The sequence below is a fragment of the Populus euphratica genome, unplaced genomic scaffold (assembly GCF_000495115.2).
Source record: "Populus euphratica unplaced genomic scaffold, PopEup_1.0 scaffold122.1, whole genome shotgun sequence".
NCBI classification, from domain to species: Eukaryota; Viridiplantae; Streptophyta; class Magnoliopsida; order Malpighiales; family Salicaceae; genus Populus; species Populus euphratica.
Window position 1 is genome coordinate 384052 of NW_011499980.1, and position 18608 is coordinate 402659.

At 35.3% G+C, this 18608-nt stretch overlaps 1 protein-coding gene across 1 annotated transcript; it reads left to right on the top strand.

Annotated features, from left to right (window-relative positions):
- The first annotated feature begins 315 nt into the window (after positions 1-315).
- LOC105139732 (probable LRR receptor-like serine/threonine-protein kinase At1g53440) lies at positions 316-10229 on the top strand. The gene is made up of 25 exons (XM_011046289.1): positions 316-748; positions 3025-3199; positions 3490-3561; positions 4118-4189; positions 4278-4349; positions 4430-4501; positions 4710-4781; positions 4870-4941; positions 5057-5128; positions 5259-5330; positions 5437-5508; positions 6155-6226; positions 6338-6403; positions 6520-6579; positions 6663-6701; positions 6778-6827; positions 6940-7307; positions 7495-7693; positions 7794-7934; positions 8040-8158; positions 8278-8488; positions 8580-8817; positions 9075-9225; positions 9627-10133; positions 10210-10229. Exons 1-24 carry the CDS (start codon positions 619-621, stop codon positions 10005-10007), a joined length of 3048 nt encoding a protein of 1015 aa, XP_011044591.1. The 5' UTR covers positions 316-618; the 3' UTR covers positions 10008-10133; positions 10210-10229.
- The last annotated feature ends 8379 nt before the right edge of the window (positions 10230-18608 follow it).

Sequence of the window (18608 nt, forward strand, 5' to 3'; positions counted from 1 at the left end):
TATTATTATTATTATTATTATTATTATTATTATGGTTCCTTTGATTTTTCGCAGTTGCCACCCTAGACTCCCCTCCTGTCACATGACATCCATCCCTATCCGAAACGACACTGTTGGCTTGGACATGTTTTACCTTCACTAGCAGTGTTTTCGTGTTTTTTTTTTTAAAAAAATTAGTACAATGAAAAATATAAATATCTTCTAAACTAGCAGAATTTAAAATATAATTTTTAAACGACTAGTTGAGTTATTTGTGTGGAAAATATTTTTTTTATTATACTTGTTTAAGAAATATGGATTTTCTAAACTACATAATTTTGACTAGTTTGGGTGACCCTTTCTCATTTCATGCAAGCGACAGCACTTTCTAAAAAGAAACCAAAGCAAAGTATATCAAACCGAGTAACTTGTCATCTTTAAATTCGCAACCCCTTCTTTATCTTTCCCACCAATTCCACGTTCTTTCTTCTCTCCAGAACAAGAGCACAGACATTGTTTCTGTTGTTGCTGAACTGTTTGTCATTTTGCTGTTCGTTGATCATCACTTCCATCAGTTTTGTTTTAGATATTAATTACCATACAAGGAGAGAGGGTGACTCTGTTCTGCATGCTTCAAACATGGCGTTTGTTCAATCACTGTCAAAGAATGTCTCCGTTCTTGTTTTCGGCCTTGTGTTATTGAATTGCTTTTCTGTGGATAAATTTGGATCTCATGCTCAAGTCACTCCACTCTTGCCAGAAGATGAAGGTAACTAACTGCACGTAATTCCATAATCCTCACTAAATTTGTGGTCACCAATTCACGAAACTTGGCAAAATAAATTATTTTTGCGCTTTCTGGGTTTTCTTCGTGTAGTGGATAAGTGTTTCTTTTTATATTATTATTATTATTTCATATTTCTCGATATACGTGCGTGCTTCACGTTGAAAAGTAGGGAGGAAACTGCTGTTTTGAATTTCATAATGTTTCGTTTTCCTTTGAAAACCCCTTCATTAATTATCTCTTCGTCTCAAATTATAAGTGTTGTGTCTAGTTTCTTCAGATTAACGTGGGAAGTTTATTTCCTGAATCGAGTAGCTAAAGAAAAAGAAAGGGATTCGGTTTCTGGGCAGTTGTTTTTTTTCCCTGTGTTGAGCAATTTCTGATTATAAATCTTCCGTGTGGTTAGAATCAGATAAGGATAAATGATTACATAGTTAGAAAATAATATAAATTATATTTTAAAATTTTATTTAATAATTTAAATTATTAAATTAAAATAATTTTTTAATATAATATCATTAAGTATCAAGTAGTTTAAATTTTACTATATTTATTTATTTAAAGTTAAAATTACGTGATAGATATATTTTAAGTTTTGGGTTTCACATCTTTTGTTAAAGGATTGGAGTTTTTTATAATTCTTTGGAGAGTTTTCTTGCTTTATGTTCGATGTGACATTTTTGTTATGCATGTTCATCCTATGTAGTAGGCTCTATATAATACTTGACGTAGCATCTCTTCAACACGGCTTTAATTTACGTTGGAAGGTTCCTGCCTCCTCACGGGCATGTCTGTTAGCTTCTTGTTCTTTAGCTAATATTATTTATTTTAGGCTGCAGTAGGTAATGCTCAGATGTGGAGTTCTTTCTAAATCTGCAAAGTATCGTTACTAATTCTTACTTGAGCATAGATTTGCAGAGCAAAGCTCTTGGTGGCGCTTGAAAAAAAAATGGTTTCTAGTATAGATTGCTAAAACATGTCTAAAAACTGGGTGAAAATCGATTATTATTTGTTGCTGTCGCTAATCATCATATATAAACCGCAACCTGTGAAGATTATTACGTGTGTGATTTGTTTATTCATGGCGTGGAATATCAACAGTGTCGACAGTTCGACATTAGAGTGAATGGATCAGAGAACAAATCTGTGACCATCTCGCCCACCGTTTATATCATGGTCAAAGTTGGATTCGTCAGTGTTTGTAGTTTTGATTTTCGTAGAAAATAAAATTAATAAAATAAAAGGAAACAGAGAGTTTAATTTGACCATGTCCGTGTGATATATTTTAAAGACGGGTTCGCAAGGTGTGTAAGGCGGTACGTAACGTGGCTGTCTTTGTTAAAAATATAATAATTTTTTTTTTGGTGTTTTATTATTCATTTTAATGTGTTAATATTGAATATAAATTTTAAAATATATATATAATTATTATTTTAATATATTTTTAAACATAAAATAAACTTAACCCAAAAAAGTTATGCATGTACATAAGAAATTATAATTTGTTTTAGTAGTAAATGTTGACATTATTAGAAGCATTTTCTGGTGTTGTTTAAAGACGGGTTCGCAAGATATGCAACGGTCAAACTTTGTAATAAAAGAACTTGTTTTGCAATGAGCTTTGTTAAAAATATAATATTTTTTATTTATTTATTTTAATATGCTAATATCAAATATAAATTTTAAAAAATAAAAAAATATTTATTTTAATATATTTCATAACAAAAAATAATCACTAATATAATACTTAGCTAACAAGAACAGAGGTAATTATTTTTTATTCATTTCATCTTTTTATTAAAAAAAATTAATTTTTTTTTTAAATGAAATCGTACCAATCCTAGTTTTGATTTGGTTTGTTTTTTTGGAACAAAAACTGGTTCAAATAAGTTTAGCTCAATTTTCCTGATTTAGCTCTGTTTTTTCGGTTTGGTTCTATATTTTTCTGGTTTTGATTTGGTTTGGTTTTTTCGGTTTTAGAGTTATAAACCAAAACTAAACTGAATTGGTCGATTTTTTTCAAAATTTTAATCAGTTTAATTGATTTTTTTTTACGGTTCGATTTTTTCTATTATTTTTTCTGTCTTCTCAATTTAATCGGTCTTTTATTTTTTTTGCTTATCCCTAACAGGAATTAACCCAAGGAAGAGTTATGTTAATCCCATTAGAAATTATAATTTGTTTTAGTGATAAATGTTGACATTATTAGAAGCATTTTCTGATGTTGTTTAACATATATTTTATGCTAACTGATGCAACAGTGCAAATCCTTAAAACAATATCCAGCAAATTGCGAAACAGCAACTGGACCATCGATCGGACTTCTTGTGGTAGCGCACAGTGGAACCTGACCATCGTCGGCAGTGACAAAATTCAAAGCCAAGTTACATGTAACTGTACATTTGATAGCAGCACCGTCTGTCATGTCATCAGCTTGTACGTGCTTTGTTTCCTTGTATCCCACTTTTTTCTTCAGATTTAATAAGGATAGAGATGGTCATGTCTCAACCAATGCTTTGACTGGTAGAATAAAATTGAAGCAAAGCTTAATGTGGGTCTTTTATCTTGAATTTAGTACTGGTCCAATTTTGTATGAACACCGTATTAGTTGTTAGACCTCAGCGAATGGTCAGTTCTGCAGTCGTGGTGTTGTTTATATGAAGGGTTGTCACCTTTTACCTCTTCTTTTCTCTATAATCAACTCTTTTTTATTTTTTCTCTTGCAGCAAGCTGAAGGGCTTTAATTTGACTGGAGTTTTACCATCGGAATTTCGGAATCTTACTCATCTGCGTGAAATGTGAGTGACGACATGTGCATATTTCGTGTTAATCAAGTTTACTGTCAGACGATTTCTATCTGGGTTTCTTTTCTTGCATTTCTTGATACACCATGTTCTTTATAGATGAATTTGATTGGTTTACTTATGATCCCAGCGAATAACTTTTTTCTTTCCCGTCATGTTTGACATATTAATGGGCTATCAATGTGCAAGTTTAAAGTTCTGTGCAGGACACAAATGTTAAATTTCAAATTCTCCATGGTTACACTATCTTAGTTGATAAACTCCTGTCCTTTTCTCCCTTCTCTTTGGTTTTTTTCATGTGATTTAGTTGCTAAAGAGCATATCCAGTTTGGTACACGTTTGCATGTGAAATACTTTCCAAATTTCCGGTGCGTCTTTTCTCAAACCAACTGTCATGCTCACATCTTAGTGGATTTTTTGGTTTTAGAAATCATTTTAGCAGAATTTTGTTACTGGGGCAACGTGGTTTATAGAGGACTACCATTCTTCTTACTCTATATCAATTTGAATTTTACAACGACTGAGAGACGAATCATCTTTCAATGTACAGTGATCTCACTCGCAATTATATAAATGGATCGATCCCTGCAAGCCTTGCTGAGCTCCCCAACCTTCAGACCTTGTAAGTTTGTTTGTGCATTTGAATATCAGACGGAGTTTTCAATCGCAAGATGGCCATTCATGAATAAAAACCTTTTTCGACACCTTAGGTCTCTTCTGGCAAACCGTATCACTGGTTCGATTCCACGGGAATTTGGCAGCATGGCAACACTGGAGTCACTGTAAGTCACGAAACAAAGCTCTCAACTTGATAAGTAAATGAAATACCGAGTTACAAAAAAACATGAATTGCATCTTGCAGGGTCCTGGAAGATAATCTGCTAGGAGGGTCTCTTCATCCAGACCTCGGAAATTTGAGAAGCTTGAAGAGACTGTAAGATACATGCCTTTATCTTCTATCTGATTTTTATTTTATTGTGCAGCATTTGCCATTTTACCACATATTGTAGGTATACCATAACCATTGTCTAGTAAATGTGTGCGTATCAACTACATGATTTCACTCTTGTTATGTGTGGTGCTGCTATTCGATACTCACTTGGAGAGATATTTGGAGCTTACCATTGTTTTTACCTCTGCAGTCTTCTTTCCGCGAACAATTTTACAGGAACGATACCAGATACGTTTGGCAATTTAAAGAATTTAACTGATTTGTAAGTGATGAAGAGGGACCCGATCTTCTTTTAATATTAATCAGTTTTTTTGAGCTATAGTATTCATTTGTATCATACGCTGCTGCAGTCGGATAGATGGAAGTGAACTGTCAGGGAAGATACCTAACTTTATTGGGAACTGGACCAACATTGAGAGATTGTGAGTATCTACTTCGTTCCATTTATCTACTCCTGTTGACCTATAGCACAAGCTAAATGGGATTCCGTTTTCCTTTACCTTCTGTATTCCTAACAATTGTATATTTCTTTTGCAGGGATTTGCAAGGAACATCAATGGAGGGACCTATTCCCTCTACCATTTCACTTTTAAAGAAACTAAAAGAATTGTGAGTAGAAGTTCCTTATCTTGCAGCTTCACATTCAGTCTTAAATGTCTTGCCTTGTTGCTTTTGGGTAAGCTAGCCTATATATGAAAAAACTGATTATTTTTTTTTTTCCGTTGTCTTGTTTTTTCAGGAGAATATCCGATTTGAATGGATCAAGTTCAACTTTCCCTGATCTGCAAGATATGAAAAACATGACAACACTGTAAGTTGAATGTTACTGATCAAATATCTTGTTTAAGCCTTTCTAATTGTTTCTGCATTCCTCTGACAGAAACGAATTAGGAATTGACAATATCTCTCTTTCTCAGGATTCTGAGAAGTTGCTCATTGAATGGTACAATCCCAGAATACATTGGAGATATGGCATCGCTGGATACTCTGTTAGTTTCTCAATCAGCTACCTTTTGGCAATGCTTAATTTCATGAATTTTATTTGCTTCATATAATGTTATTTTGATTCAAAAGAACAAGAGGTGGCAGGTGATTGATATCACTTTATTCTACTATTTGGCTTCGTTTAAAGTAAGAAAAAACAAGTTGAGGGAGAAAGGCTGTAGGAATAAGTCTTCCTTGGTTGAACAAGGCTTTTTGCCCAATTGTTTAGTAACTAACCATGAACCTCCAGCCTTTTCCTCTGGCAAAACTGGGGAAATTTAGCATCTCATTTTCCCGTATTTTAGATTCTCACCGAGCAAGCGTATACATCATATGAGAAGCTATGGGCACGCGCTGCATTTAGCAATTCAAGTTGCATATGTGTGTGAGAGATTCATGTAGGGCTACAAATCCTCCGTATCTGGTCTGTGAGAATGAACTATACCTGCAATATAGTCTGCATGATTTGATATATAATCATGTTCAGAGAAGCCATGCTGCAGAGGATGTAATAGTCACTTGAATATTATCAGTCTGACAAAATGGACCTGGCCGATATTTTGCGAAGTAGATTGCGTTGTGCTTTTATTTCCCAGAGCTAATTTTATCTTTTTCATGTGATTTCATTAATTTGTATATATTCCATTGCAGAGATTTGAGCTTCAACAAGTTCACAGGCCAAATTCCTGTTTCATTAGAGAGCTTGGCAAAACTACAATTTATGTAAGACAATAAATGCATCGAATAAACATGCTGAAGTGCACGGTATCTAAATTTTAAATATATACCTCGTATTGACTGCTTGCTGGTTCGTTACCTGTTTAATTTGGGTAGGTTTCTGAATAACAACTTGCTAACTGGAGAAGTGCCTGGTTGGATATTGAACAGCAAGAACGAATTGTGAGTCTATATATCATGAAGTTAACGTTAATATGTTTCTCCAGACAATAAATACACCTATGTTTATTCTTATCAATCAACAAGTACATTACTTATGCCATGAAAATTTGTTTCAGGGATTTATCATACAACAATTTTACTGGGTCAACTACGTCAAGTTGTCAACAGCTATCAGTGTAGGCATTATTTTTGCTCTTTACTTGTTTTCTCCTCATTTGTCTTCTTTTGATTGCTAACTTTTAATTTCAAATTTCAACAGGAACTTAGTTTCTAGTCATGTAACAACTGGGAATAACACGTAAGTTCCTTATTCACTAAGATGCCTTGTGAAAAATCTGGAAATTTGAATGACTGACTACTTTAGTTGTGTGCAGGATTTCTTGGTGCTTGAACAAGGACCTTGTTTGTTCAAGAAAACCAGAACGTGAGTATGAAAAAGCTGTACACTGATGTTTGATGATAAAGTAATTGCATAAATACAGAATACTTGTTGTCCTACGGAAGGCGCCTTATGATATTGATCCTTTGTTCTGCAGACCATTCCTTGTTCATAAACTGTGGAGGGAACAGTATGACTGTTGGTGATAATGAATATGAAGAAGACGCAACTTCAGGGGGGGCAGCTGAATTTGTTTCTTTATCAGAGAGATGGGGTTATAGCAGTACCGGGACTTACATGAACAATGATGAAGCTGGTTACAAAGCTGAAAATTCTTTTGGTCTGAATGTCACCGGTGAAGGGTTCTACCAAACTGCCCGCCTTGCTCCTCAATCACTCAAGTACTATGCCCTGTGTATGAGGGCGGGAAGCTACAAAGTGAAGCTCCACTTTGCGGAAATTATGTATTCTAATGACTCTACATTTAGCAGCCTTGGGAGGCGCATATTCGAGATATCAATTCAAGTGAGTAAAATGATTTCCAAATTAGCATATTCATTTAGGATTTTGCTTTTTATCAATGATGGTAGTTTCTAAATACCCTCATGAGGCCTACCGTGTGTTTGGGACCTTTTCAAGTTTTTCATCCATATAAAAGGGTGGCAACGCTGTTTAAAACCTGTAAAGTTATACTCAGAACTTCTTCTTGCAGGGAGAAGTAGTTATGAAGGATTTCAATATTATGGAGAAAGCTGGAGGAGTTGGCATTGGCATCGCAGAGGAATTTGATGGTATAATTGTTAATGGTAGCACACTGGAGATAGACTTATACTGGTCAGGAAAAGGTACTACTGCCGTTCCTGACAGAGGTGTCTATGGACCTCTCATATCCGCCATTACTGTGACTCCAAGTAAGTCATGACAAAATCAAGGATTCTTTGTTGCCCATCAATGGAAGTTTCCTTTAAGTTTATCCTCTCTTCGTCATTTAATTTATTTCTTTCCTTGTAGACTTTAAGGTGGATAATAGTGACGGATTATCAGTTGGAGCTATTATCGGCATTGTAGCTGCTTCATGTGTTCTTGCTGCATTGGCTTTGCTTGTTCTCTGGAGGAAAGGTTACTTGGGAGGGAAGTACCATGAAGACAAAGGTAAGATTAATCGCACAAGAAGTATTTATCTCGTTTGATGGTGTGCACGCTGTAGAACTTTTCACTAGCTTTGTCTTGCTGATTTTGAGATTCTGCTTATCACAGATCTTCGTGCTCTAGATCTCCAAACCGGTTATTTCAGCTTAAGGCAAATTAAGAATGCTACCAATAATTTCGACCCTGCCAATAAGATAGGTGAAGGGGGATTTGGTCCAGTTTACAAGGTATTTAAATTTACTTTGGTTATGTGCTGACAACGTGTTCCACTATACATGCAGAAGTCTGATAAAATGGAAGTACTATCTCTTAAAATATTCTGAAATTTCAGCCTGTTTTATTTCAGGGCGTTTTGTCCGACGGCAGTGTAATTGCTGTTAAGCAGTTATCATCCAAATCGAAACAAGGAAATCGCGAATTTGTGAATGAGATAGGCATGATATCTGCCTTGCAACATCCTCATCTCGTGAAGCTGTATGGTTGCTGTATTGAAGGAAACCAGTTGCTGGTAGTATATGAATACTTGGAAAACAACAGTCTTGCTCGGGCACTTTTCGGTAATTGCTTGATCAACTCCTTAATGTATCAGTTCATATAGTCCATAGAATGAGAATGAGATTGAATCGTCCTCTGTATCCTCTCCATTAGGCCGTGATGAACACCAGATTAAAATGGACTGGCAGACAAGAAAGAAGATATTGTTGGGTATTGCAAAGGGATTAGCTTATCTTCATGAAGAGTCAAGGCTGAAAATCGTACACAGAGATATAAAGGCAACTAATGTCCTGCTTGACAAGGATCTAAATGCCAAGATATCTGACTTTGGTTTAGCTAAGCTTGATGAAGAAGAAAACACTCACATTAGCACGCGAATTGCTGGCACAATGTGAGTTCTCTCTCCCTTTTTCTCTCAGTTTAGTTTCTTTGAGTTGTGGTAAAAGGATAATCTAACAACTTCTTCTTTTGTAATGATGCTTTAAAACAAGACGGATATTAATTGGAGATATTGTCAAATGCATACAATGATTATCAACGATGATTTCCTTGTATATGATAATATGATTAAGCATTGAACAGTACATGCAAAGTTGTGCCACTTCATGGAAAACACTCACTGTTCTGGTTCACTCTAATTCTCTTCAGAGGCTACATGGCTCCAGAATATGCAATGAGGGGTTACCTGACAGATAAAGCAGATGTTTACAGCTTTGGAGTTGTTGTCTTAGAAATTGTCAGCGGGAAGAGCAACACAAATTACAGGCCAAAGGAGGAGTTTGTTTATCTTCTCGATTGGGTAACATATTTCTTTTCCTTTCAGAATGTTGTCTGCGCATCTTACATTTACATTGACTTCCAACAGGCATTACTGTCGACTGATGTCTCCAGTGAAGATCTATCATATCAAAGTTGTTTATAAAGGAAATAAGTATGCATGTTACCCTCAAAATAACTCACTGAGGTTGAAAATTGTATTATGTCTGAAATTGCAGAGATGATTTTTAATGTAATCATAGAAAAGGGCATGCCCGCCCAGGAAATTGCTTAGTTTCCGGAAGTTTAAACTGGGAATCCTTCCTCAATCATTTCTTTCCATGCCTGTTCCCTTCTAACTATCTCTTGGGTCCACGTAATGCTGTAGGAAAACTATTCTTGATTACAAAGCGTGAATGCTAACTGCTCTCTTTCATAATGCAGGCCTATGTCCTGCAAGAGCAAGGCAACCTTCTTGAGCTAGTGGATCCAAACCTTGGTTCAAACTACTCGGAAGAGGAAGCAATGAGGATGCTTAACTTGGCTCTCTTGTGCACCAACCCATCCCCGAGTTTGAGACCATTGATGTCATCCGCAGTGAGTATGATTGAAGGTCAAATTCCAGTCCAAGCTCCGATAGTCAAGCGTGGCACCATGAACGAGGAGGCAAGGTTCAAAGCCTTTGAGCTTATCTCACAAGATAGCCAAGCACACGTCTCAAATACCTCTCAAAGCAGTCAGGTACAGAAAAGCATAACAATGGATGGACCATGGGTGGATTCGGAGATTTCTACCCAAAGTATGGATGAGATGAGGAGAAATTGATGAAAGAGTCCCTCCTCTTTTTGGGTAATATTCCTCTGATTTTGTAATAGGATTGCTGAGAAATCAAGAAATAGGTTGATTCTTCTGTAAAAATTCACGTTTAAGAGCTTGTATTTGGCATTGTTAGTATTTTCTACTTAAAAATACATCAAAATAATATATTTTTATTATTTTATACTATCTCATAAGTGCTAAACATGAGATCTATTGGATTTAATCACTAAAACACGCACTTCATAAAAATCTTTATATTGAAAGATAACATTTGCTAAGTGTATATTGGTATCAAAATCAAGCAAGCTATAATCACAGCGTATTGAATATTATTCTATGGACTCATGCCTTTAAAGTATGGGCTTCATAGTAATGTTGAAGCATGTGTTGTTAATATCTTCAAGCCAAAACTAGAATACCATGAGAATTAATCAATATTAACTTTGCAGAATGTTCTCTCCCCTACACTCGACAAGAAGAAGCCTTTTATATATTGCCATACAAGAGTCTACATAGAAGGTTAATAGCTTTAGTAAAGACATTAGTTATTCGGAGATCAGAAGATATGTGAAGAGATATCACTTGATTGTTTAAGATGTTAAGAATAGAATGATAATCAATCTCAATATATTTGGTGTGTTCATAGAAAACAGGATTGGTGGCAATCTGAATAGTACTAGTATTATCAGCATGAAGTGGGGTAGAGATGACTTGAGGAAACCCAAGCTCTTTGAGAAGACTGCACAAGCATATAATTTCAGAACAAGTAATAGACATGGTATGATACTCAGCCTCAGTTGAGGATTTAGAAACACAATCTTGTTTCTTACATTTCCAAGAAATTAAGACATTAATTAAAAACATACACCAACCTGTAATAGATTGACGTGTATCCAGACACCCAGCCCAATTAGTATCATTATAGGCAACAAGTTGAAAAAAGGAGTCAATAGGGAAGAACAACCCATGATTAGGTCAGCCTCGAAGATAGTAGTTGACGCGTTGAACTGCAACAAGATAGAGATGCTAAGGAGAAGACATAAACTAACTGATCTAATGGACAACATAAGATATATCAGGTCGAGTAGTGGTCAAGTATATAAGATTTCCAACTAGGTTCCTATGGAAAGTAGGATCATTTAGTAAGTCCCCTTCATCTTTTCTATATTTGACATTTACTTCCATAGAAGTATTAACAGAAGAAGTATCCTCTAAACCAGCCAATGTGATAAGATCTTAAATATACTTATGCTGATTTATGAAAATACTATTGGGTCGGTGATGAACTTCTAATCCTAAGAAGTATGTGAGCTGATCAAGATCTTTTATAAGAAAAGTTGCATGTAATTGCTACTAAAGCTTATTAATCAAACCACAATCAGTGCCATTAATGATAATATCATCCAAATAAACCAACAAAAGGACTATACTTGACACAGATGTGTGGAAGAAGAGAGAAAGATCATACTGACTTTGTGTAAAACTGAATGAAAGAATTGTACTACGAAACTTCTCAAACCAAGCTCGGGGAGACTATTTAAGCCCATATAAAGAACATCTTAGTTTACAGATATTGTGAGGAGAAGAAGTAATCATACTAGAGGGAAGCTTCATCATACTAGAGGGAAGCTTCATGTAAATCTCTTCATAGAGATCACCATGAAGAAAGGCATCCTTTACATCCATTTGATGCAATTGCCATGACTATGAAGCTAAGATGGTTCAAACCGTGGTCATTTTGGCAATAGAAGAAAATGTCTCCTCATATTCAACCCTATATTCCTGCTTGTTCAGAGCTACGAGGCGAGCTTTGTAACGTTCTAAAGACGCATCAGAATGTAGTTTTATAGAGAAGACCTATTTACTCATAATAGGTTTGACCGTAAAAGGACAAGGAACAATATCCCAAGTATGATTCTCCTCAAGTGCTTGAAGTTCTTCTTGTATTGTATTTTACCAACATGTATGTTCTATGGCCTGTTTGTAACAAGAGGGAATGAAAATAATGGATAAAGTAGTGACAAGAGAGACAAGAGTAAAAAATCCATACCAATTAGGGGGTTGAGAAAGACGAGTAAACTAACAAAGAGTGGTAGAAATAGGAGCAGGATCAGGCACCGGGTCAAGATCAGAAAGGGGCACAAGGAAAATGGAATCAAATTCATGTCAACGACGTCTTTGATAAAAAAAAAAAAAACCAAGTCTAAACCTTTCCACCATTGTTGTGGAATCAGAAAAACTAGGCAAAAGAGGTAAAGATGCACATGGCAATTCAACATGAAATGAAAAGAAATATTGATTTTCGAAGAAAATCACATTCCTAGAAACTCGTATACGACAAGCATAAGAATCATAACAAACATAATCCTTTTAAGGGATAGCATAACCAAGAAAAACATACTTAACAAATTGAGCAATAAGTTTATGTCATTCATAAGCAAGGAGATGCACAAAACAAACACAACTAAATATACGAAGATCAGAATATAAAGGAGAATGACCAAATAACTTAAAGAAAGGAGAAACATTATTTAATGTAAGAGAAGGTAAACGATTAATCAAAATGAATTGAAGTAGAAAGAGTTTCACACAAAAAACGAGGAACAGATGATTCAAGTAAGAGAGTTCTTACTATATCAAAAAGGTGACAATTTTTTCTCTCAGCTACACTGTTTTGTTGTGGTGTCGAAGGACAAGAATGTTGAGAGATGATTCCTTTACTTTAAAGAAAGCCTTGAAACTCATTAGACATGTATTCACTGCCTAATTCAAAGCGTAAGACTTTGATGCTGATAGAAAATTGAGTTTCAAGAAGTGTAAGAAATCGCGTAAAAACTGAAAAAACTTCAGCTTTAGCTCGGAGAAAGTAAACCCATGTAAAATGATTAAAGTCATCAATGAAAGTAACAAAGTATTTGTGATAAGTATGAGAAACAACAGGTGCAATCCCCTAAACATCACTATGAATAATATCAAAACATTTGGAGGCACGAGATGCATGATGAGGAAAAGGTAAAACTTTACTTTTGCCAAGTTTGCATGATGTACAATCAAAAGAAAGATAAAGGGAAGAACATGTTTTATGTCCCAATAATCCAAAATTAATTAAAGTGCGAAGTATATTAGAGTTTAGATGGCTTAGACATTTATGCCATCTTTTATTTTCAGAAACAATAAAATTACATGCAAAGGAAAGTAAAGGAAAACTAGAAATACTGGTGGAATGAGAAATATAAAGAGGAAAGAGTCATCCCATTTTATGCCCCTTTGCGATCATTTTCTTTGACACTTGATCCTGTACAACATAACTAAAATAGAAGAAATGAACATCACAATTATTATCAGCCAATTGACCAACAGAAATAAGATTTGTGGAGAGGTTAGAAGACATAAAAACATCAATTAAGAAAGAAGAAAGATCAATAACAACACTAATAGCAGAGAACTGCCATCAGCGGTACTAATTTTTAGATTTCCATTATAATTTCTGACATTGGAAAGAGAAATGGTAGTATTGGTCATGTGGTTAGAGGCACCAGAGTCTAAATACCATGGCTTAAAAAGAAGTTTATGATTACCTAAGAACCCAAGAGTAGAAATGATCATTTGTTGTACCATTTTAGGAATAAGAGTGTTCGGGTTTGCTAAGCCTGTAGGAGTAAGAATAGGAACAATAGGTGAGGCAATAGGTAATGCAGCAGAACCAGAGGCACCAATGGAGGCATGATAAGCAGTTCCTTGTTTCCTTTCAGGTCGAATGAGACAAGCAAAAATGATATGACCATGTTTCTTATAGTAGTTGCAGAATTTCTTAGGGCAATCCCGAGCAATATGACCAAAGCCTTTACAACTAAAACATTGAACCACACATATATTTCTACCTTTATTTCTCTCATGTACTGCATAAGCCATAGAAATAGGTGCACCAACATTTGCCCTATGTTTCATAGCCACCTGAGTTATGATACGCAACTCCTCACGAAGAAGTTCACTCAAACAGACATCTAAAGATGGTATAGGATAACAAGTCATCAAATTAGAGCATGCAATTTCAAAATTAGAATGGAGCTTCATCAAGAATTGATCTCTCTTACTTGTGTCTTGCACTGCTTGAACGATAGAAAAAGCTGCAGTAGAAACATTAGCATAAACAATATTTAAATAATTAGCCCAAAAATTTTGAAAATCAGAAAAGTATTCCTCAATAAAGAGACTTCCTTATATGAAGTTAGTGATCTCATATTCTAATTGAAAACACCGAGCTGTGTTATCCTGATTATAAACCTTATTTAGATAATTCCACATTGCAGTAGCAGTTTTATAAGGTCTCAAATTGAGAACAAAAGAAGGTTCTATTGAGTTAAGGATCAGGTCATAACCCGAGCATCCATGATTTCCTATCTAGATAAAGCATCGGCATCTGTAGGTGTAGGATTGCTCTCATTAATATGCCCCTATAATTATTTTCCTTGAACGAATAATTGAAATTGAAACTCCCAAGCAGCATAATTTTTTTGAAACAAGTCTAGCTTATCGAAAGACATGATAAAGCTAAAAAGAAATAGATTTTGAAACTAAAACTGACAGGGAATTAGTGTAATGGAAAAGGGATACACACCAGATTCTAAAATCAAGAGTTGCCGAGAATAGCAGTAAAAAGACTGATCTGAAACTACAGAGAATAGCAGCAAAAAACCAAGATCTGAAATAGCCAAGAGTTGCACTAGAAACCCACAACCTGAAACGAAGAATGATTCTGAAACTACCGAGAACACCACCAAAGAAGGAAGATCTGAAGCTGCCAAAAATAACACTAGAGAAACACGATAGTTTTGCAGATTTCAAAACCAAGAACTGTCAAGAATAGCAGCAGAGAAAACAAGAATAACACAAAGTTGGAAATAAAGATCCAACAACCACTCCTTCTCTCTCGCCTGCACAATTTCCATCGGAAGTAATATGAAAAAGATGGGTCCAAGATAAGTAAGGCAAAAACAGCAAAAGTTAAAGGAAAATTCAAGACAGGGGCAAGTAAAGATTTGAAAGAAGCAGCCAAAACTAGAGTAACAAGAGAGTTAATCAATTTGTTAACTATGTAGAATACTCCCCACACCCACATCCCCCCCCGCACCCGGCAAGAAGAAGCCTTTTATACATTGCCATACAAGAAGTCTACATAGAAGGTTATTTTGCTATACAATAAGTCCATGATAAGATAACATAATCTTTGATAGTTAATATTAAGATTCCTATACATATATGGTAACATATGTCGCGCAGCAGCTTATCCTGATATATAAAATTTGGTGTGAAAAATAACCAATCAAACCCTAGGTCCAGAGCCCCCACAATCCCATTGGTTAATGCACCTACAAAACCAAATTCTCCAATCTTTTAGCATCCCAAGAAAACAACACCAGTTCCAGTTATCTTGTCATCCTATAATTCTGTTCTGCAGTTAAAAATCCCGTACTACACCACAAAGCCTCTTCTGTTATTTAACTCTTCGAAGTACCACGTTGTCTCTGCCCAACTTGTTTATTTGGCAATTGCTGCAATGAATGAATCAGAACTCCAAGAAAATGATCATGATGATGAGTCAATCCCTGGTAGGAATGAATTTCTTCGATTTGTTTACGAGAGCTATGTGGATTCGCTGAGTCTCTGTAATGCACTAAAATGTTGCCTGCTGAAATTTGTCATAAATGTAGCTGACAAGGTATTCATGGATCAAAAATTCTCGGAAAGAAGTTCATTTGGCAGTGACATTGGGCAGCACACATCACCGTGTGTTCTTCGCCGGAGTTTTTCAGGTGAAAGCTGGAAGGATCGGGGCTCTAGTTCAAAGGGCTGTCAGGTTTATGGAGAATATGCTTTTGAACAGAAAGGTAAAAATAGTGGTACCTTGCAAGAGAAGGAAATGGAAAGTGCTAAAATGGGCACTGTCACTGATGTGCTAGAATCAAGCAAAGATGGGTTCAGCGGTGGTAATGAATGGAACAAAGAGTATGTTGATGTGTCTGAAGTGTTTAATTCTCCTTCAGGAGACTACACTGAACTTCCTTTCAACTTTGTTGCTTTCTTTGCATTAATATTGATGAAATTCATGGGTTTTCAGTTCAATCTTTTGGTTAGTTTTTTCACATTTCCAATTTGGTTATCATACTTTCCTTTCATGTTCTTGATGTTTCCGTTCCAACGATAAGACATGTTAGGGGGTATTTCATGAAGAAACTGTTTAGATGGTGGGGTATTTCTACCAGAAATGTCAGTCAGAAAGTACCGCAGTCGATAGGAAATATAGCAATGAGGTTTGGCTGTGCACTCTTCTGGTCAAGCTATGCATGTCTCATGCTTCTCGGACTGCTAGCATCAGGATTTGTATTTGGGGGTATAGTGATGAGGAACCTGGTTGAGAAGCCTGTCCAGACAACAGAAACCCTGAATTTCGATTACACAAAGACTACTCCCGTAGCTTTCGTGCCCATAATGCCTTTTTCTGTAGTGGTTGATCTTTCTAGCCTAGCAGCTAAAGACAACGCAGAAGCCGGGAAGCAAGTCGGGCCTCATTATTCCTCGTAATCACAAGCTGCCGCTCCTTTTTTTAGCATTCCGAATATTAGCAAAGCATCCATTCTGTCTCCTGAAACTACTTTCTTTGTCTCGAATGATTCACTGCATCGTGCAAAGACTGAATACGTAAAACTCAAACTCATAATTATATTTAATTAATAAAGCTTATGTTGCTATTTCAAATAATCATTTGTTGGGTGAAATCTTAATAAAAAATTTATATTATTTTCTAATAAATCTTTAAATAAAAACTTTTTAAGGTTAGAACTTGTAAAATTCTACTGGTATCTTACATTTAATTTTATAAATTTAATTAGATATAATCAACTATTTCATTATTAAATTTTTTTATTATATTAAAAATTATCTCAATTTAAAAGTTTAAAATATTAAATGAAGTTTTAATATATAATTTATATTTTTCTTTAATAATTTTATACTTTGTAAATATGTGTGTCTTTTGATTTTATTAATAATATAATATTTTATTATTTTATTATCTTTTATATTTATTTAAGTGTATTTTAGATTTGTCAATATTCATTATTTCAAATAATATTTTTTATATTTTATTTTTTATTTTAAAACATTGAGTAAGCGTTTCGTTTTAGTTGAGTGTGAATAGAAACTGAATTTCTAACTAGTTTATGTTTTCAAAACTCAATTGGAGCAGTACATGACACTTTGTTCTCCTACATTCATTCAGGTGAGGGTTGGGTTCCTGTCAGCATAGGGTAAAGTCACTGCAAGTTCAAGTCAGCCATGGATATTGCGGTACAAAAGCCAACCCATCCGTGTAGTCGAAACCATCATTAAGAGTGCTCCAGTCATTGCTGGTTTTGCATCAGAATCTCAGATTCTGAACATAAAAATGGACGAATTCACAGGAGGACTTGAGCCAACTGCCTTCATGAAGGTGATGTTAGAACATCGAGCAGAATACAAAGCCGGTGCTGGCATCCCTGAAATTTACGCAGCTTCACTCTCCTGGAATCTGAACTTCCTCAATTGAAAAGGCTTATCTGGCTATGGAAGAGAACCATTTTTGTATGGATTAGTTTCATCCTGTTTCTGACAGAGATGATGTTTGATTTTGTCTTTTGTAGACCAATAATTATCCCAAGAGGAAGGCCTAACATTCCGTATACTAAAAAGCGACTCTGTCAAACTTCATTTCCTGGTACTAAAGCAACCAAGAATTGAGATTAAGTCTGTCAACTTTGAATAGGAGGATGGTAACAAACGCAAGGAATAAGTTCAGGTTGGGCTCAGCATTCAGCATCTTTGCTGAATCACCTTTACCGATGGCATAACCATGGCAATGTAATAATATAAATAAAACTTGCATAAGGATCTGAATAAGTATTGCAGTCATATTCCATCATTTTTCCCCATTTCAAACCGTGCATAAGTTGAAGATTAATCTAACCAATCTGATAAGAACTTCTCTGTCAAGACCTTTTTTCCTGCTTTCTTCAAAGGGCGAGTAAAAGACATTTTATTTGGCAAAACAGCTGTCTTTTCTGATTGCCTTTGATCAGCGCCATCTAGAATTTAAGACTTGCAAACACTATAAAAATCATTCTAATTTTTTGGTCAAAACAAGTACGCTGCTTCAAATGTCACGTTCAAACGCAAGAATAGTCGACGAATGCTCTTGTTCACCAAAAGAAATACATTGCATGTTCTTTAAAATTTCAGATATTGTGTCCGAAAAGCTGTTAAATGTTGGGAAGCACATAGTTCAAAATGTTGAAGCCATTTCCGGTCCAAGCATGCAATAACTATACATTTCACATCCTTACAAATCCAACTCCTCCGTCTCAAAGATCTCTCACTGTTGTCTTGTACATGCCCTGCATAAATGGGAAAAAAAATGAGAGAGAATACACCATTAGATTCTTATCGAAGTTGCAAGAATGAACAAGGAAATGCTTAACCTCTCCTCCACTTCCTACTGTTGTATTCCATGGCTTCATACAAAATTAAAGAGGATAAAAGTGACAGCAAAAGAAAAGGGGAAGAGAAGAGGAG